The 27,496-nt window shown below is 43.5% G+C and overlaps 3 protein-coding genes and 1 pseudogene across 3 annotated transcripts; 2 read left to right on the forward strand and 2 right to left on the reverse strand.

Moving 5' to 3' along the window:
- The first annotated feature begins 174 nt into the window (after window positions 1–174).
- Window positions 175–11,232, forward strand: LOC127308826 (G-type lectin S-receptor-like serine/threonine-protein kinase SD2-5; annotated as a pseudogene).
- A 2,910-nt stretch (window positions 11,233–14,142) lies between these two features.
- LOC127308825 (mediator of RNA polymerase II transcription subunit 7a) lies at window positions 14,143–17,029 on the reverse strand. Its single transcript, XM_051339729.2, has 6 exons — window positions 16,854–17,029; window positions 15,877–16,031; window positions 15,730–15,799; window positions 15,334–15,500; window positions 15,177–15,250; window positions 14,143–14,465 (listed from the first exon to the last, which is right to left on the reverse strand). Exons 2-6 carry the CDS (start codon window positions 16,018–16,020, stop codon window positions 14,384–14,386), a joined length of 537 nt encoding a protein of 178 aa, XP_051195689.1. The 5' UTR covers window positions 16,021–16,031; window positions 16,854–17,029; the 3' UTR covers window positions 14,143–14,383.
- A 99-nt stretch (window positions 17,030–17,128) lies between these two features.
- LOC127308824 (26S proteasome non-ATPase regulatory subunit 7 homolog A) lies at window positions 17,129–22,170 on the forward strand. The gene is made up of 10 exons (XM_051339728.2): window positions 17,129–17,442; window positions 18,853–18,945; window positions 19,034–19,115; window positions 19,933–20,029; window positions 20,108–20,183; window positions 20,342–20,400; window positions 20,482–20,604; window positions 21,522–21,579; window positions 21,684–21,769; window positions 21,885–22,170. Exons 1-10 carry the CDS (start codon window positions 17,256–17,258, stop codon window positions 21,954–21,956), a joined length of 933 nt encoding a protein of 310 aa, XP_051195688.1. The 5' UTR covers window positions 17,129–17,255; the 3' UTR covers window positions 21,957–22,170.
- Window positions 22,171–24,816: 2,646 nt separating this feature from the next.
- LOC127308823 (uncharacterized) lies at window positions 24,817–27,111 on the reverse strand. The gene is made up of 2 exons (XM_051339727.2): window positions 26,473–27,111; window positions 24,817–25,562 (listed from the first exon to the last, which is right to left on the reverse strand). The coding sequence occupies exons 1-2, from the start codon at window positions 26,523–26,525 to the stop codon at window positions 25,016–25,018; spliced, it is 600 nt and encodes a 199-aa protein (XP_051195687.1). The 5' UTR covers window positions 26,526–27,111; the 3' UTR covers window positions 24,817–25,015.
- Between the last annotated feature and the right edge of the window lie 385 nt (window positions 27,112–27,496).

Consider the following 27,496-nt stretch of genomic DNA (forward strand, 5'->3'; position numbering starts at 1 on the left):
CTGTAACTTCATTCATACTAAACACTACTGTCAGGCTCATAGGAAAAAGCAACTGAGTCAAGTAACTGTCAGGCCCACATCTGTAGGGTGGATCCTGCTACCTGTATCGTCTTATAACGTAGGGCTACTGTATTAACTTCCAAGTGGAATGAAGCTACTGTACACGCAGAAAAATCATTGTACCCTATTCTTTTCCTTCCAATCCAACCTTCACTCCCTTCTCTTTCCACTCCCCTGTTCTTCCTGTCAAAGAAACACAAACACATATCCCAGGTTGCAAAAAGAACGGCACACATCCTTCCCGCTTCACATCCATCGGTAGCTCGAGCTCCCGTGTAACCATGGCTAGAGCTTTCCATGGTGGTCGATAGCATTGCTCCATCATCAGGTCACCCCAATTTCTGTTGAATATATAAGCAAATATCCATATGAAATAATCCGTACAAGTAATTGATAAATCATGACTATGAAAATAACAAATAAACTAATCATGTAGACTAGTAAGATAGATGAACAGATCACGTCTAAACAAGATAAACCGATCGCATCTACCACAGAAACTAGAAGAAGGAACTCTAACGGAAACTGAAAGAGAAACGACAAGATCACATACTTCGCAGCAGCGTCGTTGTCGCCCATGTTGAGGTTGTCGAAGAAGTTGCTGAGGTCCGGGAAGAAGTTGTCGGTGTGGAGGAACTCGTCGTCCGATGACGACGTCGTGATGCCAGTAGTCGCGCCGGAGCGCTCCCCAAAAACCTGATTGCCCCTCACCCGTACAGGTTCACGAGAGGCAGGGTTCCGGAGGCCTACTGTCCCGGCAGTCGGTGCACGCCGACGGACGGGATGAGGAAAACGAAGGCGGCGGCGCAATGAACTGGAAACAGGTAGTCGCATGTGCGTTTTTTTACAGACTAGGGTTGGCGTCCGCGCTTATATAGTGCGGTTCGGGAAGGTCGTGGGACGCAGCCCACGTCCGAGTCGGCACAGCCACGATCCAGAAAAACCGGAAGGCAAAACGGCTGAGTAACGCGTCCGTTAATGACTCGAAATTGATTACACAATTAATTTCCCAAACAGCAAAAAGATAAGCTCGGCTCGGCGAGATTCCCGCAACCCGCGGCGCGTCGTGACGTGTCGTGACGAGGCGAGGCGTGGCGAGGCGAGGCGGGCGGCGGAGGAGGAGGAGTGCGCGAGGGCTCTCTCTCTTCTCACTCACTTACTAGGACTAGAACAGTCTACCTTATATACCACTCCAACTATCTCCCAACTAGCAATGTGGGACTAAACTTTAGCCCCCACTAGTGCTGCCACTGATTATTGGAATGGGCCATGTGAGTTTCAGAATTTAATAATGGGCCATGGGCCAAAGGCCAAATGCCCAAAATTCCAGCAATCCCCCACAAACTCTCATTGGCACATCTCATCGGTAAGTTTCCAGAACATTGTTTTATATACCGGTATGTCGTGGAGACTGTTAAGTTGAACTTCCACTTAAAGCTTCATATTACACTAGATTGCAACTTGGATAGTGGACTATGCCTTGAACTACAAGTTTTCTGCTCACTAGCTTCATACAAAGCCTAGACCGATACTAGGCTGCCACGAGACTTCCTCGCGGTTTGGAGCTTATACGTCATACTCCAGGACCTTTCATGAGTTTACTAGAGAGCACCCAACTCTCATAGATTGCGACGTTTAACAATCAGACTCATATAGGTGTGTTCTTCAAAAGATGTTCTGCAGGACAACATCTCTGCTAAAATAAGCCACTTAGAACACATTAAGATAATTATCAACCTGCCATGCAGATTAGGAGAGTATTGCATCTTACGGAGTGGTAAAATTGCTATAGGGATAGATACTCTCCTCTCAGCTGACCAACAGCTTGTCTCCCAGCTCTAATTCACGGGATCTCCGATCACATAGAGTGGGTTACCACCGTGGGCAGCTCATAGTGTGGGTCTCATACCCATCTCCCTCGATGCATTTTCTATCACATTTCGTGATAGTCCCTTTGTGAAGGGGTCTGCCAGGTTTCTAGACGTATGGATATAATCCAACGCTATAACTCCGGAGTTTCTCATTTTCCTGACAGTTTTTAGTCTCCTCTTCACATGCCTTGATGACTTCATATTATCCTTAGAACTGTTTACTTTGACGATCACAGTTTGATTATCACAGTTCATAGGAATAGCGGGTATAGGTTTCTCAACCACAGGTAAGTCCATCAAAAGCTCACGAAGCCACTCTGCTTCAACAGTGGCTGTGTCTAATGCTGTGAGTTCTGCTTCCATAGTTGACCTCGTAATGATGGTCTGCTTGCAAGACTTCCAGGAAACAGCGCCACCTCCAAGTGTAAACAAATAACCACTTGTGGCCTTAGTCTCATCAGCATCAGATATCCAATTTGCATCACTATAACCCTCAAGTACCCTTGGATACCCAAAGATAGTGAATGCCATAACTCGATGCCTTTCAAATAGCGCAAAACTCTCTCAAGAGCATGCCAATGAACATATCCAGGTCTAGACACAAAACGGCTGAGTTTACTTACAGCAAAGGAGATGTCAGGCCTAGTGGCGCTGGCTAAATACATAAGCGAGCCAATGATCTGCGAATATCGCAATTGATCTCTAGCAATTCTTTTATTCTTTTGAATTATCACACTAGGATCATAAGGCGTTGGAGAAAATTTGCAGTCGCTATACCCGAAGCGACTCAGGATCTTTTCCACATAGTGGGACTGAAGCAATGTAATCCCACCATCGTCATCCTTCAGCAGCTTGATGTTTAAGATCACATCAGCTACTCCCAAGTCCTTCATCTCAAAACAACGAGATAGGAACTCCTTGACCTCCTTAATCACAGTAAGGCTGGTCCCGAATATCAATATGTCATCGACATAGAGACAAAGAATAACTCCCTCGCCCCCACCATGGCGATAGTATACACACTTGTCAGCTTCGTTTACAACAAAGCCTTCCGCGGTTAAAATTCTTTCAAACTTCTCATGCCACTGGTTAGGTGCTTGCTTAAGCCCATACAAAGACTTCAGTAATTTACACACCTTTCCTTCTTGACCATCTACTACAAATCCATCAGGCTGCTCCATATAAATTTCCTCTTCAAGCTCTCCATTTAGGAAAGCAGTCTTAACATCTATTTGATGAACGAGAAGACCATGTGAGGCAGCCAAGGAAAGTAGTACTCGAATAGTGGTCAGTCGAGCTACAGGTGAGTATGTATCAAAGAAGTCTTCGCCTTCTTTCTGAGTATAACCCTTGGCCACAAGTCGTGCCTTGTACTTTTCAATAGTACCATCGGGCCTAAGCTTTTTCTTGAACACCCACTTGCATCCTACAGGTTTGCACCCATAAGGACGATCAGTAACCTCCCAAGTTCCATTAGCTAAGATGGAATCCATCTCGCTACGGACAGCTTCCTTCCAGTAGTCAGCATCCTCAGACGCATAGGCTTCTGAAATAGAAGTGGGAGTATCATCCACGAGGTACACAATGAAATCATGTCCAAAAGACTTTGCAGTCCTCTGTCTCTTGCTCCTTCTGGGAACTTCATTGTCATCCTCCACAGGATTATCAAAGTGTTCTATAGCCATGGTAGGTTCAGGAAATAATTCCTGAGTAGATGAACTGGACATCTCCTGAATTGATGAGCTAGACGTTTCTTTCATAGGAAAGATGTCCTCAAAGAAAGTCGCATCATTCGACTCCATAATTGTACCAACATGCATGTCGGATACCTCAGATTTTACTATCAAAAATCTGTAGCCAATGCTATGAAATGCATATCCCAGAAGAACACAGTCCACGGTTTTTGGTCCAAGCTTGCGCTTCTTGGGTATTGGCACATTTACTTTCGCCATACATCCCCAAGTTCGTAGGTAAGAGAGTTTCAACCTTTTCCTTTCCCATTCCTCAAACGGGGTAATGGTTTTGTTCTTTGTCGGGACACGGTTTAGGACATGACATGCAGTCAATATCGCCTCCCCCCACCATGCCTTGGATAGACCCGATGTATCTAACATGGCGTTAACCAAATCAGTTAGAGTACGGTTCTTTCTTTCGGCCACCCCATTTGACTGAGGTGAGTAGGGAGGCGTCCTCTAATGGATAATACCATGTTCCGCACAAAAAGAATCAAACTCGTTGGAAAAATACTCTCCACCACGATCAGACCTTAGCCGCTTGATCTTTCGATCAAGTTGGTTTTCTGCTTCAGCTTTAAAGATTTTGAAGTAATTAAGAGCTTCATCTTTAGATTTCAGGAGGTACACATAACAATATCGAGTAGAGTCATCAATTAAAGTCATGAAGTATCTTTTTCCTCCTTTTGTCAATTCGCCATTCATTTCACAAAGATCCGAATGTATAAGCTCCAGCGGTGCCAAGTCTCTTGCCTCCGCAGTCTTGTGAGACTTACGTGGTTGTTTTGCTTGCACACATACTTGGCACTTGGATTTCTTGACAATAGCAAATTTCGGAATTATATTCATATTCGCTAGCCGCGTCATGCACCCAAAATTAATATGACAAAGTCGTGAATGCCAAATATCGGACTCACTATAATTGCAAACATGATTAATAATTTGAGTACATATGTCTGACAGAGATAAGCGGAACAAGCCTCCGCACACATAACCCTTTCCAACAAATTGTCCACACTTGAAAATTACAACTTTATTGGACTCAAAGACCAACTTAAAACCATCTTGACATAAAAGCGATCCGCTAACGAGATTCTTATTAATGGAGGGAACGTGCTGCACATTCTTCTTCACCGATGGTCTTTCCCGAAGTAAACTTCAGATCCACCGTACCAACACCACGAACAGAAGCACGTGAGCCGTTTCCCATCAGCACGGAGGAAGTCCTTGCAACCTGATAAGAAGAAAACATAGACACATCAGAACATACATGTGTATTGGCTCCGGTGTCTATCCACCAATCGGAGAATTACATATCGAAAGGACAAGATCGGAAATACCGTACCCAACGTCCTTCATCTCAGTATCAACAACAATAACAACATTTGCGGACTTGCCGCTGTTCCCACGCCGATCATGGCGTTCTGGGCAATCAGGAGCCCAATGTCCAGGAGCGCCACAAACATGGCAGTTCCCTTTCTTCTTATAAGGAGTCTTCCTCTTGAAGTTGGTTGAGTTTGAGGCTTTGTTCTTCTCTTCAAACTTGCCTTTTCTATTGTTCTTATTCTTAGACTTGTGGGATTGAAAGTTTTTCTTCTGTACCACATTGGCACTAGAACCTCCCTCAAAACTACGAGCGCGTGTGTCCTTTGCTCTCGCCTTCTCTTCCACATGAAGCGAGCCAATGAGATCCGAAACGGAAAACTCTTGTCTCTTATGTTTCAGAGAAGTAGCAAAGTTCCTCCATGAAGGAGGAAGCTTGGCAATAATGCCACCGGCCACAAATTTGTCCGGTAAGGTACACTTAAACTGCTTGAGTTCTTTGGCAAGGGACTGAATCTCATGAGCCTGCTCAACCACGGAGCGCTCATCAGTCATCCTGTAGTCATAGTATTGCTCCATGACATACAATTCAGTGCCAGCGTCCGAGACCCCAAACTTGGCCTCGAGCGCATCCCACGCATCTTTGCCATGGTCGAAAGCCATGTACGGGTCAACAATGTTGTCCCCAAGAATGCTGAACAAGGCCGCCTTAAACATGGCGTCGACCTTCTCAAACTTTTGCTGCTCCTCTGCAGAGAGAGGCCCCTCAGGTCTTGCATCTGTGGCGCTAAAACAGCCTAGGTTTGTAAACCATAGAACTGCCTTTGTGCGCCACCTCTTGTAATGCATACCATCAAAGAGGGGAGGTCGAGTAGCGGCAGCAACGCTGCTTGAATTGATTTGCCTATAATCAGGTTTTTGGATTGTTGAATATATAAGCAAATATCCATATGAAATAATCCGTACAAGTAATTGATAAATCATGACTATGAAAATAACAAATAAACTAATCATGTAGACTAGTAAGATAGATGAACAGATCACGTCTAAACAAGATAAACCGATCGCATCTACCACAGAAACTAGAAGAAGGAACTCTAACGGAAACTGAAAGAGAAACGACAAGATCACATACTTCGCAGCAGCGTCGTTGTCGCCCATGTTGAGGTTGTCGAAGAAGTTGCTGAGGTCCGGGAAGAAGTTGTCGGTGTGGAGGAACTCGTCGTCCGATGACGACGTCGTGATGCCAGTAGTCGCGCCGGAGCGCTCCCCAAAAACCTGATTGCCCCTCACCCGTACAGGTTCACGAGAGGCAGGGTTCCGGAGGCCTACTGTCCCGGCAGTCGGTGCACGCCGACGGACGGGATGAGGAAAACGAAGGCGGCGGCGCAATGAACTGGAAACAGGTAGTCGCATGTGCGTTTTTTTACAGACTAGGGTTGGCGTCCGCGCTTATATAGTGCGGTTCGGGAAGGTCGTGGGACGCAGCCCACGTCCGAGTCGGCACAGCCACGATCCAGAAAAAAACGGAAGGCAAAACGGCTGAGTAACGCGTCCGTTAATGACTCGAAATTGATTACACAATTAATTTCTCAAACAGCAAAAAGATAAGCTCGGCTCAGCGAGATTCCCGCAACCCGCGGCGCGTCGGGACGTGGCGTGGCGTGGCGTGGCGTGGCGTGGCGAGGCGGGCGGAGGAGGAGGAGGAGTGCGCGAGGGCTCTCTCTTCTCACTCACTTACTAGGACTAGAACAGTCCACCTTATATACCACTCCAACTATCTCCCAACTAGCAATGTGGGACTAAACTTTAGCCCCCACTAGTGCTGCCACTGATTATTGGAATGGGCCATGTGAGTTTCAGAATTTAATAATGGGCTATGGGCCAAAGGCCAAATGCCCAAAATTCCAGCAATTTCCCTCGCCTTTCCCCCTTTCTTTATGTGTTCTGCTGTCTCTCCTTCCTTTTCCTTCCTCGGCTGGCACCAACAGCTTTCACCTTCAAACTGCTACCATGGCGTCCGAGCCTAGCTGGCTCTGCAGGGCAGTAGGTTTCGGCGACTCGTTGGATGGACAATAGGGCACATACTTTGAATGGAATTTCTGCAGAACACAATCGAACCAATCAAGCAGTGTTAAAAAACTCTGAAGAGTTGTCTATGTATGTAAGAGTAAAGTAGGTATGAGTGTTAACTGTGTACCAGCATATATTAATAGCGCATTGGCCAGTTCACCACAACCATCTTTGAAGTGAGCTTCACTTGTTAGGGAAATGGATGTACAGGTTAAAGTCCTCTTGGATGCAGATTTAGGTTTCATTATTTCAAAAGCAAAATTGTTGTAGTGTTCCCCCCACCTCATCCCTTTCAAAAAGATATATTTCTTAACGGACACTACACCATCTTTGAATGGAATGTCTGCAGAACACTGCCGAACTCTTTCAGTTATGTGAGAAAGTTGTTTACTATACGGATCTGTGGTTGAGTTGTGCATTGATATGCCACTCGATCATGATACAGTATTGATAGGCAGCTCATACGATTAAATGGAAAATTAATATAAGAAAAATAAACGTCTAATAAGAAGTCACGGTGCACAATTTCTGCATCCTTGTTAAACGTAATTTCCATTTAGCAACGACGGACCAACCAATCAAGCCGTGTTAGAAAAATCTGAAGAGTTCTTGTGTAGCAACGAGTAAACTAGGTATGAATGAATCTGAAAAAGACAAACCATCTGGATATTTTTTTATACTGACTGATGTCTAAACTACAATTAATTTTATTGCCAGAAAATCATGGAGAATGATTCATAGCATACGCTGCTTGGGTTGCAATCTTTAAGATTCCTGCCCTTGATCAGAAGCAGTGGCAGCCAGTAGCCCTCAAGGATCATTTTTCATATAGTCCCTGAAGGATTAATACTGTTTGTGTGTTGAAACCATGTTTACCGTGTACCACAGCATAAATTTATTTTGTTTTCTGTGTAGGAGTAATATGCTTACATTCATAGCATACACAACTTTATTTTGTTTTGTGTGTAAGGTAAAGTTTATTTTGAATCCATAGGTCAAATTGAGACCATATTTTCTGTTCTACGTCGTAGTTCAGGACCTTAAACAGAACTTTGAGTTCCGGGGAACACATTAGTGCTTAAAGTATAATTCACAAAAAAAATTAGGAAAAAAAGGAAGAAATTTGTGTACTTACCAGATTCGCTTGATTAGTTTTTCCATTTGTCATTATCTCGCTTTCATGGAAGGCACAACAGAATAACTTGCGGAATGTCTTGGCATCAGTAATTATCATGCATCTTATTTTGCCCGTAATTACTCATAATTTTTTTTTTTGCTAATGGGGTGCATCATGCTATCCTGTCTAACAAGAATGCGCACTTGCACAGCCACAAGTCAGTGGCGCTCTGGAACCAGTCGGACCAATGCATCTCCATAAATCCCAAAACAATGTTTGGATCATCAGGCCACCTCACAAGGGATGTCAGCTTCTGCATCAGCGGCTAAATATCAGCAGGTATGACCTTGTGTTTCTGTTTCTACTCTGTAAAGCTCACCCCCAGTTTCTTGATAGACCTCATAAGCTAACTAACAGGTTCTAAAATATTTACAGTCTCCCTTTCCATCCAAGCACCATGGTTGCTGCATATACCTTCATCCTCATACTTGCAACTGCAGCACCGTTGCCATCCATGGGTCAGCCATCCTATAAAAATACAACTACAACAGCCAAGCCCTCGATGGTGTGGATCAACAACGCCGCCTCCTTGTACCATTATGATATATCCACCGTGAACTCAATCGTCACCAGCTCTGTACGACCACAACAAACTTCTGGCTTGGCATTTGTGTTTACTGCAGGATTCACCTGTGCTTCCACATCCAGCGCGATATGTAATTTGTACTTCTTTGCTGTCTTCATTGTCAGCGTAAGTTGGGCCCCGTTTCTCCTGGAAGGATCGTCTGGTCCACGAACCGGGCTCGCCCTGTCAGGGAGAACGCCACACTTAAGTTTACCTCAGATGGGAACTTGGAACTCCGTGATGCTGATGATAGCCCCGTCTGGTCAACCAGCAGCTCGGGACGGTCTGTAGCTGGCATGATGATCACCGAAATCGGGAATCTGCTGTTGTTCGATCAGAGGAACGCAACAGTATGGCAGTCTTTTGATCATCCTACTGACACATTGGTTCCCGGGCAGTCACTTCTAGAAGGTATGAGGCTCATTGCAAATACCTCCCCGACAAATTGGACTGAGAATCAGCTGTATATAGTTGCACTCTCAAGTGGGTTATATGCTTACGTTGAATCCACACCACCACAACTCTACTGTTTCTACCCCTACTTGTTGATTCACCAGAAGGCAGGAAATGATTCTCATTTGACAAAGGTTACCTTTATGAATGGAAGCCTCGAGCTATTTGGGCAGCCAGGCCAACCACGTTTAAACATCTCATTTCCTCCATCTGGATCCACCCAGTACATGAGACTAGAGTCAGATGGTCACCTGAGGCTCTATGGACTGTCTGATGTAGAAGTACCCATTGTATTCTCTGACGCAATGAACATAAATGATTGTGCTTATCCAACAGTCTGCGGGGAGTACGGCATATGCACTGCCGGCCAATGTGCTTGTCCACTTCAGAATAACTCTAATTCAGGCTACTTCAGACCAGTGAATGAACGAAGGCCAAACCTTGGTTGCTCACCAGCAACTCCAATCTCTTGTGAACAAATGCACCGCCATCAGCTCTTGACACTTACTGACATATCTTACTTCGATAAAAGCTATTATGTTGATGCTATGCACACAGGTCTGAATTTAAATGCAATGAACATAGATGACTGTAAGAAAGCCTGCTTGAAGAACTGTTCCTGCATGGCCGTTGTTTCTAGAGCTGGAGAATGTGTGTGGGTGACGAAGGTCTTCTCCTTGCAAGCGATACTACCTGAAAATGGTGGTTATAACTCCACTGTCTACCTCAAGGTGCAGCTCAATCCGTCCAACAGAAACAAAAAGAAGGTCATTGTAGGTGCTAGTGCTACACTTGGAGCTGTTACTACTCTTGCATTACTTGTCATTGTTGTCATCCTTCATCTTCAAAAGAGGCGGAAGTATGAAGAGAAAGGTGAAGAATTTGATTTTAATCAATTACCTGGAATGCCAATGAGGTTTTCTTTTCAGAAGTTGAGAGAATGCACTGAAGGATTCGTCACCAAGCTTGGAGAAGGTGGATTTGGGTCGGTTTTTGAAGGAAAATTAGGTGAAGACAGAGTTGTAGTGAAACGTTTGGAAGGTGCTAGACAAGGAAAGAAAGAAATCTTCGCAGAGGTCGAGACTATTGGCAGCATTGAACATATCAATCTTGTCAGGCTGGTTGGCTTTTGTGTTGAGAAGTCACTTGACAGGTGGATTTATTACCACCATAATACTGCCCCTCTTGATTGGTGCACCCGCTGTCGGATCATTCTGGATATTGCCAAGGGCCTGTGCTATCTTCATGAGGAATGTAGGCGCAAAATTGCTCACTTGGATATAAAACCGCAAAATATTCTATTGGATGACAACTTTAATGCCAAAGTGGCTGATTTTGGACTATGCAAGCTAATAGATAGGGACCAAAGCAAGGTAATGACTAGAATGAGAGGAACACCTGGGTATTTGGCGCCTGAATGGTTGACGTCTCGGATCACTGAAAAAGTTGATGTCTACAGCTTTGGAGTTGTCATCATGGAAATAATAAGTGGAAGAAGAAATATTGACAACTCTCATCCCAAGGAGAATGTTCCGCTCATAAATCTATTACGAGAAAAATCTCAAGAAAACCGGTTGATTGATCTGATTGACAAGAATAGTGATGATATGGCCTCAGACCAGCAGGAAGTAATTCAGATGATGAAGCTAGCAATATGGTGCCTGCAACATGACAACATTCAAAGACCTTCAATGTCAACCGTGATCAAGGTATTGGAAGGTGCAATCAGCATAGAAACTTTTGATGCAAATTCACTCATGTTTGTTCAAGATAATCCATCAACATCTTCAGTTCCATCTCAAGCATCCATATTATCTGGCCCAAGGTGAAACAGACATGTAAGGAGCAGAAGAAATTCAAAGTATGGAGTTTGGCTTTTGTATAATATTATATTTGTACCTTTGAAGTATGTTTAAATTTTCCCCGAAGATCTTTCTAGCCAATATATATACGTATATAAATATATATTTGATTGTCCGTTGAAGTTGTACCTCATGGTCTTGTACCTTTGAAGCTGAGAATAACAGTTTTTCTTAATGAAAGAACTCCGTGGCGGTTCATACTTCTCTCGTGGCCTAGGTAGACTTGTAATCCTTGTCTCAATTAATGCTGTATTAATTCAAGAAAAAAGGAATAGTTCAGGGCCCAGGATCAGGACAGCTGCATAGGAAAAAGCAAGAAAAACAACTTAGGTCTTATGAGAACATCAAACCTTACTCACAGAGTCACACAACCCCTCCTACTGCTACCAATGTGGTACATGCCACAGTATAGCATCCAGTGGCGGAGCCACGGCCCGGCATGCCCGGGCAGCTGAGTTGGCAAACTCCATTACAATACTAGTAGGGAATAGTGATTAGAGAAGCTACTTGAATGGGCAAATACTCCACAAAGCAACTACAGCTAGAATTTGCCCAGGCTCTAACTACAGGCAGGCTCCGCCACTGATAGCATCTAGCGCATGGAACAAAAAAGACTAGAGTTTGGTAATGCTGGTGAACTGAATCAATGAGTTCTGTATTTTTTATCAGGACAGAAGGGGCTGTTTTCTCAAGACCATTAGGGTCATAATAATGAAGGTGATCCAATAACTTTTAGTATCCAAGAAGCATCAAAAGTAGTACCATGTAACTCCTAACTCTGTCATACATAGTAAGAATGGTAAAAGCATACACTGAAATAAACTTCAATAACAGCGAGCAGAATAGGCAACTCTCCTTCACGGGACAGAATATAAACTGTATTTTATTCCAATAGCTCTTCTGTATTTCCCCTATCTAGATTTATTGAATTCGGACAATATGCATCTTTTTTTTATTCTCTCTCTGGTGGAGGACATGCTAACGTTTAGATCCCCTACTCCATTTCGATTCTTGCATCTCCACATTAACAGTAATCATGTCTTTTGGCTTCCCCTTTTCTGTCTCCATCCATCTTACCTTTTCCTTTTGTATAGCGAGTAACTCGTACATGCAAGAACACAACATGCATTTAACATGTTGATGCTGTCAATAGTCCATGGTAGGAGAAAATGAGACTATTCTATTTCATATAGTTGCTGGAGCTAAGTCTATCTGACAACTGCAGATCAAAGAGCTGTCGGTAGCTAGGAGCAAATTTTGCACAAGGTTACAAAGAGTCTAACTGTACACATTTTGGTCTATCATCATACATGATTGCCAGTTATGCTTAGCATGAATTAGGGAAGTCCAGCATTGCGTTGGCAAAATGGCTGCATGCCAAGAGAACACAACAAGGTCTTAAATCTTCAAGGCCAACTAAGGATGGTTAATTCTTTTTTCAGGTTACCTATACATTTAAAAAGTCCACTCAATGTTGGCTTTCATGCAGTAAAAGTAAGCGAATTTGCACTGAACGGTCTCCATGGCTACAACCTTCCATAATACTAGTGGCTTCATTGAGATGATTTTGGTGCGATGGAGAAAATCAGAAAATTCATGAAATCAACAGGAGTAGTATATTATAGATATACCTAGTGGAATTAGTTCTCAATGAATACTTCAGCAAACAGAGGCACTGGTTTACATGATAATCTTGAAAACTCAGGATACCATTTTGCTGTGTAAAAAAAACAGAGGAACTCACATTTGGCATAAATTAATTTCTTTAGATGCAAATCACTTTTGCTGAACTTGCATGTACATGGACAGAAAAATGTTACTATGTGTGACAGACTTATGGTAATGAATAATCGGCTACAGAATTCTATAGTACTAGTCACTTTACTGAGATATTGGGACGATTCTTGAAAATCAACAGGACCATATCACCATTATTTCTGGTGGAAGCATTACAACTTAAAAAAGACTGGCGTAAAAAGGTTGACTTTACATGATGATCTCAAAAGATCTAGTCTAGACCCCTCATTTTGCTGAATTTGGACAATTCAGTTTGTCCATACACAAGTCTTATGCGTCACAAAAAGGAACAATATGGACTACAATTCCTAACTGAATATTTCCAAAATCAAACAAGATACTTATTCTCAAGGTAGCTCGTGTCTGATGTTAAATTGTGTGGCTCATTCCTAGACATCGATCAGTACTAGCAGCTCTTCGACTGGGAACACAACACTTACACGCAGGCCAAAGGTAAGCGAGGTAAGATCTTACGGCAAGATGTAGCTTCTGGCGAGCAGGAAGTATACTGTCCAGAACTGCTTATCCTTCATGTGGCGTGAGTTCCTGAACGGAGCACACCTCACAGTGCCCAAGAATATCTCTTTGGAGAGAACTGGCCAAAGAAGATGAGATCTGCAGACACCCTACCTTGGCTCTGCCTAACACAAGGACCGTGTACCACTGCTGCCAGTCCAAAACTCCAAAGGGCTCGCTGCTGGCCGCCTCTGGAGTCTGGGACACAGCAAAACACGCACCATCAGCAATCAAGACGGACCGAGCTGGGGGAGCGGAATCGAGCAGGCTGTCGGGGTGTACCTTGGTTGGAAGGCCAGGAATTCTTTGATTCTACACATGCCTCAAGAGTTTGCTCAGAACTCAGGAAGCAATAAGAAGTTAAGTACCATGGGATCAAAAGAAGCACAAAACTCTGAAGCAAGTTCAGGTTCTTATAAACGGTGACAAACTGTGACAATAAGATCAACCAACAACTGAATTTTCAGCTCAAAAACTAACAACTGCACATCCAACAACATTAATCTGCTACAACAGTGACCCACGACTATAAAGCACAAACCCAACGGAAATATGTCCAGATTACGGTGACTAGAGGTACACATGATGACTAAATCATAAGTCCTCAACAACTATCATTGTGACCCAGTGACTCCTAAACATGCAACATTGGTGCTGGTTACGAGGCGTGGAGCATGCCAGAGCCGCATTCCGGTACATCGCATAGAATAAAAAAAAAATGGAAACAAGGATTGTAAACATTACAAAATGTAAGTAATCCAACATTGAGCTAACCATATTCAGTGCTTAGAAGGTTCACAACATACACATCCACCTTCACAAGCTAGAAGTATCTCAGAAATGTCTTAATCCAGGCTATTTCTACAGGCAACCCGCGGAATGCATTCACCACCTAAAACGTTCATCTTTATCCAGCCAACCTGGCACCAAGAAACCCAGTTTCTCAGAGGCCTTCACATTGGAGTCATAACCTGCTGGCTTCCATCTATAATAACCAGCGACTCCCCAAGTAGCCTCTGTGCCTCCTCTCTCCTCCTGAATTAACAGAAAGAAAATACTTATTAGGGATGTTAAAATATCATTGCTACAATAGCATCAGGAGAGTTAATTAAATAGTTATACCCGTTAAAAGATCCAAACAAATATGCATCATACCATATAAACTGTCTGTTCAAATATACACCAGTGGTTTTGATATTCGTAACAGCATATGCTCACCACATGAACAAATCAATCAAGAATACTTGATTTGATATTCAATTTTTACCAGTTACCATCATTTCAACTATATTTTATCTTTCGAACTGAGCAGCTAGTTGTAGATGGAAGCATCTTTCGGCCTTCTAAACTGCAGCAACTAGCTATAGCATGAGCTTTCACCCAATCAGAGGTATGTGCAGAACAAGAGACTAATATTATAGCACAATAAGCATTGCTGGTTGACAATTTCCTGCTTATAAACATGGATGATAGAATAACATGAATGTTTACACGACACATTTCCCCTTGCGATAATTACGAATTTACAGTTATAAGATGGTTGCTTCAGTTTATAGTGCAGCACTATCAGGGACCAGCTAATGTAATCAAGCTAATGATAATACACTTGTATTCCCCAAGAGGTACTGAGTACAGACACACGAGCTAGATGTCTACCTTTGCCTATGAATCAGTCATGTCCAATGTAAGAACAACAGTATGTTCGTTCAGCAACCAAGTCAACCTAAAGGAAGTTCAGTTACTCACTGCTTTATATCCTCAATTGCTTGCTTACGACGCTGTATCTGGTTCTCAAGAAGGTGAATCAATGTCGCTCTTGCCTAAAGAAAACTCCAGATGAGTGGTGCTAGTGAATAGGAAGAAATATAAATCCGCCGCATGAAACAAAAAACATGGCTCACACCTGGTGTGGTCGTAGGGAATTAAGAAGATGGTGCAGGTTCTTGAAAATGAGCGAAATATCTTCAACCCTGCGAGCATATTGAGACGGCCTCTCCACTAGAATATCTGCTAGTTCCAGGATATGGAGTTGGAGCTCTCTGTTGAGTGTCCTTAGTTCCTTCTTGAAGTCTGCAGGTGAATCAGTTTTGCAAATAGCCAGCCCAATAAATTAAATTAAATAAGACAAATATTTATTATGCGCTCGAATTAACTTTATAAGAACAACCACTTGGGTTTATCAAAATTGCAAGTGGATTTACCATGGCAGCCACAATCATTAACAGATTACAACGTAACCATCTGAAGTATACATAAATCAGTAGATAAGCAAATGCATGACAATAGGAATGACACACACCGATATCTGGGCCCTTTGGATAGAGCTGCCGAACACCTTGATCCTCCAGACTTGGGAGCACCACATCTGTCTAGAGAGGCAAACCCAAGAGTCAGCTTTGACACAAGCAATGACACACCACAGAGAAGAACGTGACAAGCAACATACTGTGTAGGTAGCGCCGAAGAGTTGGTACGCCCCATCGATTGGCGGTGGGGGTTCCGGCGCAGACGAGGGGTCCTGCTCGAAATCCTTGTACAGCCGGTAAAACGGAGGGGGCGGAGGGTACGCCGACGACGAAGCCATCGCCATCTCGCCTTAATCTGCGCACGAGGGACCAAGACGGGCCCCGAGAGGAACCAGGGTTACGTTTGAGTCAGTTACAGCATCTTTGGAGATGTAGCGTCTCGAGGAGAAGCAAATCGTTAATGCAATTTATTATTTGCACTTGCAACCAATGATATGTAGGTGTAATACATAATAACTGACACAAGAACAGCTTCTTAACCTATACGGGAAGGAAGTTCACATCGTTTCAATATACCCATTTTTACTGTCGAACATATTTACATGGCGTATCTTCAAAAAAGAAAACATCACCCCAACAAACCGTCTTACTTCAGTTTAAGTCAACCCAAATAACAATCTCCCGCTGGCTATCATCTCTTTCGTCAGAAAAGAAAAGGGTTCCAGTTCTAACATGGAATGGCTTCATAATGCCATACAGACATGTAAACATATGGTTCCGAGCTTATGTGGTCAAAAGTTTTCGACCCCAATCAAAGTAAGGAGCATTCTGAACTCAAAATTCTAGGCCCCATTTCCTTGATTCCGAGCTTCTGCTATGTGGTTAAAAGTTTTCCTAGGGCAGTACACTGTTTGGCGGTCAGATTCAGAGCACAAATAAAGCATTGATTGATTTTTTTTATATCGACCTCCTGTCCTGCAGGAGGTGGTCGAGCACGGCGTCGTCGGCCCGGCCGGTGTTCTCGGCGGGAGCGCCGAATCGGGCACAAGTTCTAGCACTCCAGTCGTCCAGAAAAAGGTAGCAACAACTAATTCGGCGGCTTTCTAGTCGGCGGCGCGAGATGGGGGACGCGGAGGGGGGCGCGCAGGAGATTGAGAGAAGGGGGGAGGGGGCTTACTTGCGCGGCCGGACGAGAGAGCGTGGCGCCCTGCCGGAGAGGTGGAGGTAGACCGGCACGGGCGCGTACCTCGAGGACCGCCGGGGGATCCACCGGCGAGCGAGCGTGGCGGCGGCGGCGGCGGCGGCGAGAATGCGAGACTGGTTTAGGGTGGGATGGTGGCGATCGGCGTTCTGAGCCGTCCACGTGCGACCCAGTCCTTTTTCCCGTTTCACCCCTCGCCAAAACCCGTAAATCCGAAAACAGCCCTCCGCTTCCCCTCCCCACCAAGAAAGAAAAGAGCCTTCCGCTCCGCGAGCCAACCCCCAACCAAAGCGCACACGCCGCCCCGCCGCCGCAGCCGCACGCCGCAGATCTGCCGCCGCCGCCGCCGCGCTAGCTAGCCAGAGCTCGAGATCGAAGATGGACGTGGTGAAGGCGGCGCAGCTGTCGGGCCGGACCCTGGACCGCGTGGTGGTGCACCCGCTCGTGCTGCTCAGCATCGTCGACCACTACAACCGCGTCGCGCGCGACACCCGCAAGCGCGTCGTCGGCGTGCTCCTCGGCACCTCCTCCCGCGGCACCGTCGACGTCACCAACTCATACGCCGGTAAGCCAGCCCAACACCCCGTCCCTAGTCTTCTCCTAGGGTTTGCGCTGCCCCGCCCGCAGGTCTCCGGGGGATCTGCCCCCCTGGCGCACCTAGGGTTTCGCCTTTCGCGGAATCGGCCTTGGGTGTCGACCTAGCTCGATCTGTAGAACCCAGCTCTAACGCAGGTTGCACGAATGACTTGTATGTAGTTACGTGCGTCTGTGTGTCTACACAGTTGCGGGTTCTAGCGGCAGATCGTGATAGTAATCCTCAGATCTTGGGCATCGTTGCGTGCTATCATTCCTTCCTGATACATGAATAAGTTTCATTCTGCCGCCAGACTAGAGGGATGTGTTTTTGGTGTGTATGTTTGACGAAGATTTCTTCCAAGTCTCAGTATATACATTGGCAAGATTGGTTTTGCCGCACCAATTGATATACAAGCAAGCCAGTGAGAAATGTTCTACTTTGCATACATATGCATGGCACAGTTCGGGGGACTTAGTGCTTACCTGGAAAAATACTTGTATTGCTTGCTGCTCTTGCATTCTATTACCAGTTTGATCTGGTTAGTTCACTCATACAGCTAAATTTCTGCATTGCTGACTTCATTTGCATTCGTTTCATGCATATATTGCTGCATCTAGCTTGACTGGATCATAAATTCGAGGAACCATCTTGTGGGAACCTCTATGAGCTATATATCATTATTAGGCTAGTCATATCTCACCATGAACTGCTTCAACTTCATCGCTCTTACATTAGTATCCCCATGTGGCCAAAATGAGTATACTAATTCAGTTATGACATATCAACTCAAGTTTATTAATAATTAATGGGTTCACTTTCTCATGTATAATGTTCATGATCCTTTTGTATCAGATCTTGCTGTCTTGACTTCCGGTTTACCAATTTGCTTGTTAAAATTCTGATATTACTTCAATTCACTGCACTTGGATTGTGTTAGCTATAAAGATCATGTATAGTTATGCACCACTGGAAATTCGTATTCATGATGACCACTGTGGAATGAGCTTTTAATAAGAGACTTGCCCCAAGGAGGAAAAGCTAACATACTGAGAAAACTATCTAGGTTCTCATGGATTCAAGTAAGTAATACACATGAAAATGTCTTGGTGGCCTTGGATTGCGTTACAGACTTACAGTTGATTTGATTATTAGTCTACTCATGTGGCTAAAATTTCAACCCCGTCCCTGCCCTACTAGGGTTTGTGTGGTTCTGGTCCACCAGTCTGTCTCTGGAGGATCCGCCAGTGGACCTAAGGTTTCGTGGAATCGGCCGTCTATGTGGACGTAGTTAGATCAATCGCCGTCAATTGCTGTAACTCTTGCGGCCTTGCATGATTAGATATGCGCCAGTGCTGGCACGGTGGTAGTTTTCTCATTTTGCAACTTGGGATTCTGCAGTGCCATTTGAGGAGGATGACAAGGACCCGAGGATCTGGTTCCTCGACCATAATTACCATGAGTCCATGTTCTCCATGTTCAAGAGGATCAACGGTATGCTGTTTTAGAATTCTTAAATATGCTGGACCCGCCCTGTGCAGTTGGTTCTGTTGTTCCGACGGGCTGTTTCTGTTTGATGCAGCCAAGGAGCATGTTGTTGGCTGGTACAGCACCGGTCCAAAGCTAAAGGAGAACGACTTGGATGTCCATGCGTTGTTTAACAAGTAAGTATATGATATGATTCTGCGCTACAACCACATGTCCTGCAATAATTTAGGAGCTCTGTTTCTGTTTGTACACAATTGCTCGATATGAGTACGCGCAGCTTGTAGTGTCTTAGAATGGTAGAGTGAGGTTATAACTTTATACGTAATGTCCAATGCTACAATGCTAGCGTGAACTCTTCAAGGAGGCTAGCTGTCTGTACGGAGCTCCATTCATAATCTTGTTTTGTTTCGGTTCCTGCTTGATTTCGTACTGTTAGTGAAACATGTCTGGACAAATAACATCGCTTGAGCACAAATGTTTGCTCTATGGGTTAATCATATAGCTAATAGTTAATTAGTTATTCTTATCCTTAAATTTATCTCCTAGACAAACCAATAGAGATTTTCTGATTACCTTATATAGAGTTTTTTTTGAAAGTATAGCGATCTTAGGCGTTACAGAGAATAGCCAGCTTATTGATATTTACATTAGGTTGTTGTGCTATTATGTGTCTTCTCATTCACATTCCATCAGTAAAACAATCAAATGAAAATAATAAACTTGTTTACTTGAACTGACAGTCTGACACATGAGTTTAGTGATGTTTTGGTGGTAACAAGCAGTGTCGACAACTCTAATGTATAAACATTCTAACCGTTCACTGCCCTTTGTATACATTACTTTGGGTATGCAGATTGAGTTTGCTGATGGAAGTATCATTGTGTTTTACCCCCTTTAAACTATCTATTTTGTTTCCTAGGATGCATGTCTTGTATTCCCTATGGTACTTACTATCAATACAGTTAATTTTGATTCTTGCTTTGCATCGTGTAGCTATGTTCCTAATCCTGTCCTGGTGATTATCGATGTTCAACCCAAGGAATTGGGAATACCCACAAAAGCATACTACGCTGTAGAAGAGGTTAAAGAGGTGGGTGTGTGATCTAAGAAGTTGGAGGTTTATGTTTGCTTGTTCAGCTTCACTAATGTATTCGGCTGTCCTGTGCAGAATGCTACTCAGAAAAGTCAAAAGGTGTTTGTCCACGTGCCTTCAGAAATTGCTGCTCATGAAGTCGAGGAGATCGGTAAGACTTGTTTGATTGAAATTGTATGAGAAAGGGGCATCATCTGTGGCACTTATGAGTTATAATTCATTTGGCTATTTCACTCTGTGCAAAAAATATGATCACCTTTTTAGTTCACTTCTGACTGTTAGCTGATGTATGCTTTATGCTCTCTTCAGGAGTTGAGCACCTTCTGAGGGATGTGAAAGACACAACGATAAGCACACTTGCAACAGAGGTATACAATTAAGACAGGAGGGTACAATTTGTAGCTTTCTTTATGTATACCGTGACCGTAATTTTTAATCTGCTAATGAAGGTCAGCAGCAAGCTTGCAGCCCTGAAAGGACTTGATGCAAGGCTTACGGAAATCCGAGGCTATTTAGATCATGTAATTGAAGGGAAGCTCCCGCTGAATCATGAGATTTTGTACCACTTGCAGGTTTGGCTTTCGCTTGCTATATGTTATATGTATATTTTTGGGAGTTATATTTGATCATTTCTCCCGCTTGTGTCTCAGTAATGCTCTATTATGCTTCGTCCTCATAAAGTTTATTATGCATCCATAATCCTTAAATGTTTGAAATGTTTCTCTATTATTAAAGGTTACCGAATGAATTAGATAATTACAGTAGTCTCCCTAGGGATTATATGGAAGTTGGGCAATTAGTGAGAAAAATGGATTATACCATCATTTTCAGTTCTATGGATGCAAACGATGCTTCAAGCCTTCAATTCATCACTTGGATTCAGAAATATATAGTTTTTGGATGGTCTGATCATGCTTTATGCATGTCTGTTATGCTGTCCCCGGAACACTTAAGTTATCTAATCATAATGCTTTATGCATGTCTGTTATGCTGTCCCCGGAACACTTAAGTTATCTAATCATAATGCTTTATGCATGTCTGTTATGCTGTCCCCGGAACACTTAAGTTATCTAATCATAATGCTGCTTCACCACTTACTAGCTGCATAGTAGAATAATTTTAAGTTCAAGTTAAAGCACATAGGATACAAAAATGATGCTTCAAGCCTTTCAGTACATCACTTGGATCCGGAATTTATTATTTTTGGATGGTCAGATCATGCTTTATTTATGTCTGTTATTCTGTCCTTAGAACGCTAATTTATCTATTTATAATGTTGCTTCACCACTAACTGCATAGTAGAATAAGGAAAAAACATGATAGTTGATGATATATACATGCCTTAACACATTTGGTAATGGTTGATCTTTTATTCCGCGCCCGAATCTGCAAAAAAAATTGAACTTCATCCCAACTTCTGCTACCGAAGAAATTTAGCATTTTTAACTGATTGGGTAAATGACCTATTCATTTTGAAATTTCATTGCAGGACGTGTTTAATCTGCTTCCCAATCTGAATGTAAATGAGCTTATTAAAGCATTTGCAGGTAATCACACATGTTCCATCAATTTGACATAACTGACTTATTGTTTCCTTCCATTTCCTTGGTTTTATAACCGCAGCAACTTTATTAATTATCATTTCTTGCAGTGAAAACAAATGACATGATGCTGGTCATATACCTGTCTTCCCTTATCCGAAGTGTCATTGCACTCCACAACTTGATCAACAACAAGGTAAGATCTGCTAGTAGCCTAGTATCTTTGTCACACTGATCACAGTTATGAAGTTGTCCCCTTCTTTTTTCACACTCTGTGGGAAAGTTTCTAAAATATTATTTTGCGATCACAGATGCTAAACAAGGAGCACGAGAAGGTCGAGGATTCGAAGCCAGCCGCGATACCTGCTGTGGCTGGGAGCTGAATGTGCCCTTGTTTGCCTCACTTGGGGGTTACCCATCTTTGACCCAGTGCAGGACAAACAAATTGTGAAGGCTGCATTTGTACCAAGTGTCTTGCCCTTGAATTTACACTTTGATTCTTCACTTCACGTATGATGAGGTCAACGGCAAATCCTTACGTTCTGTAAACTTTAGGTGGTCTTGAGGTTTAATCTAGAGTCTTGTACTGTTTTGTTTGCTGCTTCATGTTCTGCGATGCCTATTATCTCAGTACAATCTATGCTTACAACACATTACTGCCATTCTTTTGTAGCATGCTTGCTCTGGGAGAGTATTGTGGTCATGTATCGTGGATACAAAATGGCAAAAACTCACTTTGTAGCTTGGGCTACACGTAGAACGTTTTACTAACAAAATTGAAATAGGTATTTCCAAGTTCCAAAAAATTGTGAAAAAAAGTCTGGCTGTAGGTAATTATGTAATCCACAATCGTGCAAAGTTTCAATCTAAAACTCATTGTAATTTGGGCTACACGAAAATAACAAATTCTGACATTTTTGGGGATTTTGAAAATGTGTACTGTTCACTACTCCTAGTTCTACATTTTGTCATTTTTTTATAGACCAGATCACAACGTATTTCGTACTGATGTTTTACAGACTTGTGATATATGTCACCAACTATATTCAGATTTATTTTCGAATTTTTTGAAACTTCAAAATATGATTTTTCAAATTTTCCAAGAAAACGAGCTAGGGGTACTTCGTCTACTCTTTGGTTGCATGATAATGTTCTATCTCACTTTCATATAGTATACAATATTCTTCTTGTTTTTTAGTGGTGTGGTGCGCTAAGGTGTGGTTGCCCAAACGCTTCCTGTGCGTAGGATAGTACAAGAACAGCCGCCTAGTTTTTTTTTTTTTTTTTTTTTTTTTTTTTTTTTTTGCGAAGGAGCCGCCTAGTTGTGTTTTAGGGTGTAGATACATGCGAAGTTGAGACATTTTTTAATATAATGAAAGAAGTTGATCGTTGTTATTTTTACTGAATATTATACTAATTAAAGTCCGACGCACAAAGCTCTACGGTGTCACATTAATTTGCACTCAATTCTTATCACTCCAATTTTTGGATGTCTCTAGATGTGGCAATTTGTGAATTTGGATTTAAGTTTTGCAAAGAGTTATACAAATTTAATAACGAATGTGTCACTCCAATGCACGTGACTTGCCAAACCTGCTTCATCATTTCTACATATTTAATCCAATGCACTGATGCATAGTGCTTGTTGAAATTAAAGGTGCCTCTTAATTAATCCTTATGCCTGTAAAAAAAACAACAAGTTTACAGTTACCCTATACTTTTCCCGGTTTATTAATCATGTGTGTATCCCTAGATTATGAATTTGATGTATATAATATAAATTATTTAACGTTTTATACCATTAGAAAGTACAACATTTAAAAAATAATTATATGTTTTTAATATACACTAAATTGGTTAAATTGATGATCTAGAGATACGCATGTATAATAAATCGGGACGGAAGGTAGGAGTAGTAAGTTGTAGTCTTAGATAACCCTGTTTAAAACCATTCAAGTGTGTTGTTTCTGAAGCAATTGTTGGTTTCAATCGAGGAAGAACTTACTTAGAAGAACTAAAATAGTGTAAGCAACTTCGAATACAAAATTATTGGTTTCAAACTCTCAATACTAAAGTTGCTTTTTGGGGGAAAAGTTTATCGAAAGATATACAAATGAGATTTAATTTCGAAGAACTCGTCACGAGAGGTCCAGTAGTGAAAACAGATTGGAAGAATCCATGTCTTTTATTTACTTCCCACATGAAATTAAATGCAGAAATACTTTTTTTATGAGGGATATGTTGGACTAACCAGCCCCCATTTACTCCCTAGCCACATAAAATAAAATAAAATATGTGTGTTCAGAAAAAGTGTAAATACAAAATATATGTCAAAATAATATCAAGATATACTACAGGAGACAGTTGTGCAAGATAAATTTGTCTGAATGAATAGCAGAAGTAAAATGTAAGGCCGAGCTTTACAAAATCCGCTGTGCACTTAAACAATCCTATTAGGGCAGTTGTCATGTGTGAATGGTTCAAATTGATGAATTCCGCTGAAATATACATGAGAATGGCAATTTATTAGTGGAATATATGTAAAGAGCACTTGTACATTGATTAACAAAGCTCAGCCTCTCTCCTCCCGTGAAAGGAAGATAGGCGGCTGCTAGGGTTCTCGCCATCATGAACTGGAATCGCAGTGTCCCCGCTTCTTCTGCTAGCCGCTCTGACGGCAGGAGGTGTGGGGACCTCGGACCTGCGCTGGTCGTTGTAGGAGGGTCCCTAAATTTCGAGTTTGGTCAACCGACATCATCGTTCTGGTGGCTATGGTAGCGTTGTGCAGGACAAGAATAAGGTATACCCGTCTCCTCGCCGGCGGCGATCTCGCCGGTGGGGTGGTGCGAAACAAGAATAAAGTGTCTCCTCGTCCACGGCGGCGGCGGTGATCTCGCTCGTGGCATTGAGGAGGGCGGATATTCGCCTGGTCGCCGCTTACCTGAAGTGGTGGATCTCAATCAGTCTACGTGTGTGTTATACGTTTGGTGTTCGAATATTCGAATCAATTCAAAGGTTCAGTGACCACGACTTCGGCTATAGGACCATCCATAGGAACACGTGCACGAAGACTTCCCGATTGTCATCAACAACGTCAAGCCAGCGCCTTGGCAGCTCGCTGTAGCGGCAGTAGTGGTGTTTAGGTGGTCCAGTGATTCTCGTACACTTATGGAATAGATTCCTCGAAAAACGAAATACGAGCACGTACATTTTGAGATGTCAATAAACAATAACAAATTATTTGGAAAATGAAATTTTCTCCATATTATTTTTAAAATACATGGTACATTCGATAAGGATGTCCTCCTTAAAGGCAACTGCTTGTTAAAAAAAAAAGCATAGCGCAACTGCACCTGGCAAGGAAGCTTAAACTGCTGTTTATGTCATCGTTATGAGACGACCAATCAGGCAATTCCTCTCCACTTTGAGAGGAATTCAGAAGTCAAGCTTCCTGCAGATTAGCGAGCATCTGCATTGCTGGACCTAGGACCCATTTATGTGTCATCTCCAAGAACATGTCACCCAATTCCTGCTCCCGTACAACACACTCACGAGGACGGCCAGACAAATTAGCAACATCGCTTATGATACTCGCGGGTGATATGAGTGTCGGGCGGTAATCGAACAGACTCGGTGGTTCAGCAAACCAGATACCCTTGAATTGCTCCGGCCATTTGTATTCGATCGGCAGTGAGCGTACAGCCGCCAGCCTTTTGCCGCCTTCGTCGCCGCCTTCCGCTGCAGCCTCGTCGTGGAGGTTGTACAAATAGGCGCCGCTCATTCTGAAGACGGCGAGCACAAGTCCACATCCGCAGTCCCAGGCGCCCGCGAAATAATCGCCCCGCTGAGAGCTTTCATTGGCCAGAATGTATAGCTGCTCCCACCGGTGATCCGTAGTGAGTAACCAGATCACGGCGCCCTGGCCGTTCTGCTTGTAGATGCACGGGCGGCCGTGTAGCTCCAACATCATGAAATCCGAGTTCAGTGATCTGCAAGAGATGCATAATACAACACATTTAACAACAGTTTGGGAATCCTAGGTGTTTAACACTGAAGTGTAGAACAGATATTTCTTATCTAATGATATTTACAAAAAAGAGGAACACCAATTATCATGCACTAGGGCATGCTCTTTGGATTATCAACATAATGTTTCCAAAGTGCATTACATTAGGAAAACATTATGCTTTTAATTCAAAAAGCTGGAGATCCCCAGCTTAACATCAGGAAGCATAAACCAAAAGCTTATACAACTTCTAGCAGCCCAACCACAATAGAAACCAACTAGACACCATAAGAAACAGATCCCGAAGCAAACCTCCACTGCAATAGAAAAAAAAGGAAAACAGAAAGACTGAAGCTCTACTTTTGCCCATCACAAATGCCTGAAACAATCCAGCTGAAAAGAACAACACTACCCTGGCCTAAGCATTAGCACTTCAAGAAAATGGTAAATCTTTAATCATTATCAACTCTACTAAATGCAAGTCGAGAAGCAATGGTAATAGCAACATAAATAAACAAAAACTTAACCAATAAGCAATGGAACATGAAAAGACCCAAGTATTATGATGAAGGAATTGCCAAGATGGCAAGACAGAGTTGTACTGATAAAGTCCTAACAGCTTTTTGAACTGTTGCCAGTACATTTTGAATATGCTACATGCTAATTGCACAGAAAAAAGGAGAGGCAATTTTATGTCAGCAAATCAGGATATATAGATGCTAATTGCACAGATAAATTAGAGAGGCCCAATGATGATTGAGCCGCATCTGTAAATAACCCTAACGCTGAAATGAGTCTAATTTATCCTAATGCTAATAACAGCACTCTAATTAAGCTGCGTGGTAAACATGACTAATGGAGATCTACTGCCGACGTACAGATGGAAAATCGACCTTTGGATGCGGTGGCATCGAGGTAGCAACGGTGGTGTGCCTGGGGGCGACATCCTGGACGACGTGGACGCCTCCTGCACGCGGCGCTAGCTGCAGATCCTGCGCGTCCACGGCCTCCCGCAAAGACGCCGAGGCACTTGAGCGGCGGAGCATTCAGGCGAGGAGCGGCGACGGAATTGGCGGCCAGGCGGAGACCACCGAACAACCGCCTCCACCGTCTCGTCACAGCACGTCGAGGAAGAGGGCGCTCCGTGCGCGTCCTGGTGGCCGGAGGCACCTCGCCGGCGTGGAGCACCTCCAAACGCCCTCGACCAAGCTGCAGACCCGGTCCGGCCAGCTCGACGGAGCCGCGCGCATGGATGCCTTGGTCTGTGCGGCGCCGTTCTTTCCCGCCGGCAAGTCTTGGGCGGCGCGGGTCGATAATGGTGCGGGGGGCTCGGGAGCGGCCTGAACTGGATCAGAGGGAGGGGAGGAGTTCGGGGGCAGGGGGGAGATGCGGCGACGCCGGAGCCGGAGGGGCCGTGGACGGCGGCGTTAGGATCTGAAAAAAGGACGGGCCTGCTGAACAGTGAGATGGCCCGTCGTTCGCGGACAGAGATCAGGTGGCATGTCACCCATGAACAGTATCGTAACATGCACTCCAGGCCGTTGGAGCGAAAATGAGTAGACAAGATCAAGCACTGTAGCGACGCACTGTAGATGACCCTGTAGCAGATGTACTGTAGAGACGCACTGTAGATTTGTCCCTGTAGCGATGCACTGTGGATTGTTCCTGTAGCGGCTACTGTTCATGTTCATCTGGCCATCCATTTTCAATCCAACGATCAGAACATGGTTGCATGTCACAGCACTGTTCATCGGTGACATGCCTATTGCATGTCACGTGATCTCTGTCCGTCGTTCGCTGGACTCTGGACGATGGCGCTCAGAAATTTTGTCTCGGCCCAAAACCAAAACAAATTCGTTTTCTGCGCGGGAATTTTCGCTTGCGTTTACACGCAACTTGATTTAATTTAATTAATGG

Source organism: Lolium perenne, chromosome 6 (assembly GCF_019359855.2).
Source record: "Lolium perenne isolate Kyuss_39 chromosome 6, Kyuss_2.0, whole genome shotgun sequence".
Classification (NCBI taxonomy): domain Eukaryota; kingdom Viridiplantae; phylum Streptophyta; class Magnoliopsida; order Poales; family Poaceae; genus Lolium; species Lolium perenne.

What these genes read in the sequence shown, in the direction of transcription:
- LOC127308825 (XM_051339729.2), bottom strand. Translation starts at nt 16,020, where the DNA reads ATGGCGATGGCTTCGTCGTCGGCGTACCCTCCGCCCCCTCCGTTTTAC. An exon ending in TCTTCGGCGCTACCTACACA is followed by an intron (nt 15,800 to 15,876) that starts GTATGTTGCTTG and finishes TTGCCTCTCTAG; the next exon opens with ACAGATGTGGTGCTCCCAAG. An exon ending in ATTCCCTACGACCACACCAG is followed by an intron (nt 15,251 to 15,333) that starts GTGTGAGCCATG and finishes AGTTTTCTTTAG; the next exon opens with GCAAGAGCGACATTGATTCA.
- LOC127308824 (XM_051339728.2), top strand. Translation starts at nt 17,256, where the DNA reads ATGGACGTGGTGAAGGCGGCGCAGCTGTCGGGCCGGACCCTGGACCGC. An exon ending in CATGTTCAAGAGGATCAACG is followed by an intron (nt 18,946 to 19,033) that starts GTATGCTGTTTT and finishes TGTTTGATGCAG; the next exon opens with CCAAGGAGCATGTTGTTGGC. An exon ending in CTGTAGAAGAGGTTAAAGAG is followed by an intron (nt 20,030 to 20,107) that starts GTGGGTGTGTGA and finishes TGTCCTGTGCAG; the next exon opens with AATGCTACTCAGAAAAGTCA.
- LOC127308823 (XM_051339727.2), bottom strand. Translation starts at nt 26,525, where the DNA reads ATGTCGCCCCCAGGCACACCACCGTTGCTACCTCGATGCCACCGCATC. An exon ending in CGATGCCACCGCATCCAAAG is followed by an intron (nt 25,563 to 26,472) that starts GTCGATTTTCCA and finishes CATCTCTTGCAG; the next exon opens with ATCACTGAACTCGGATTTCA.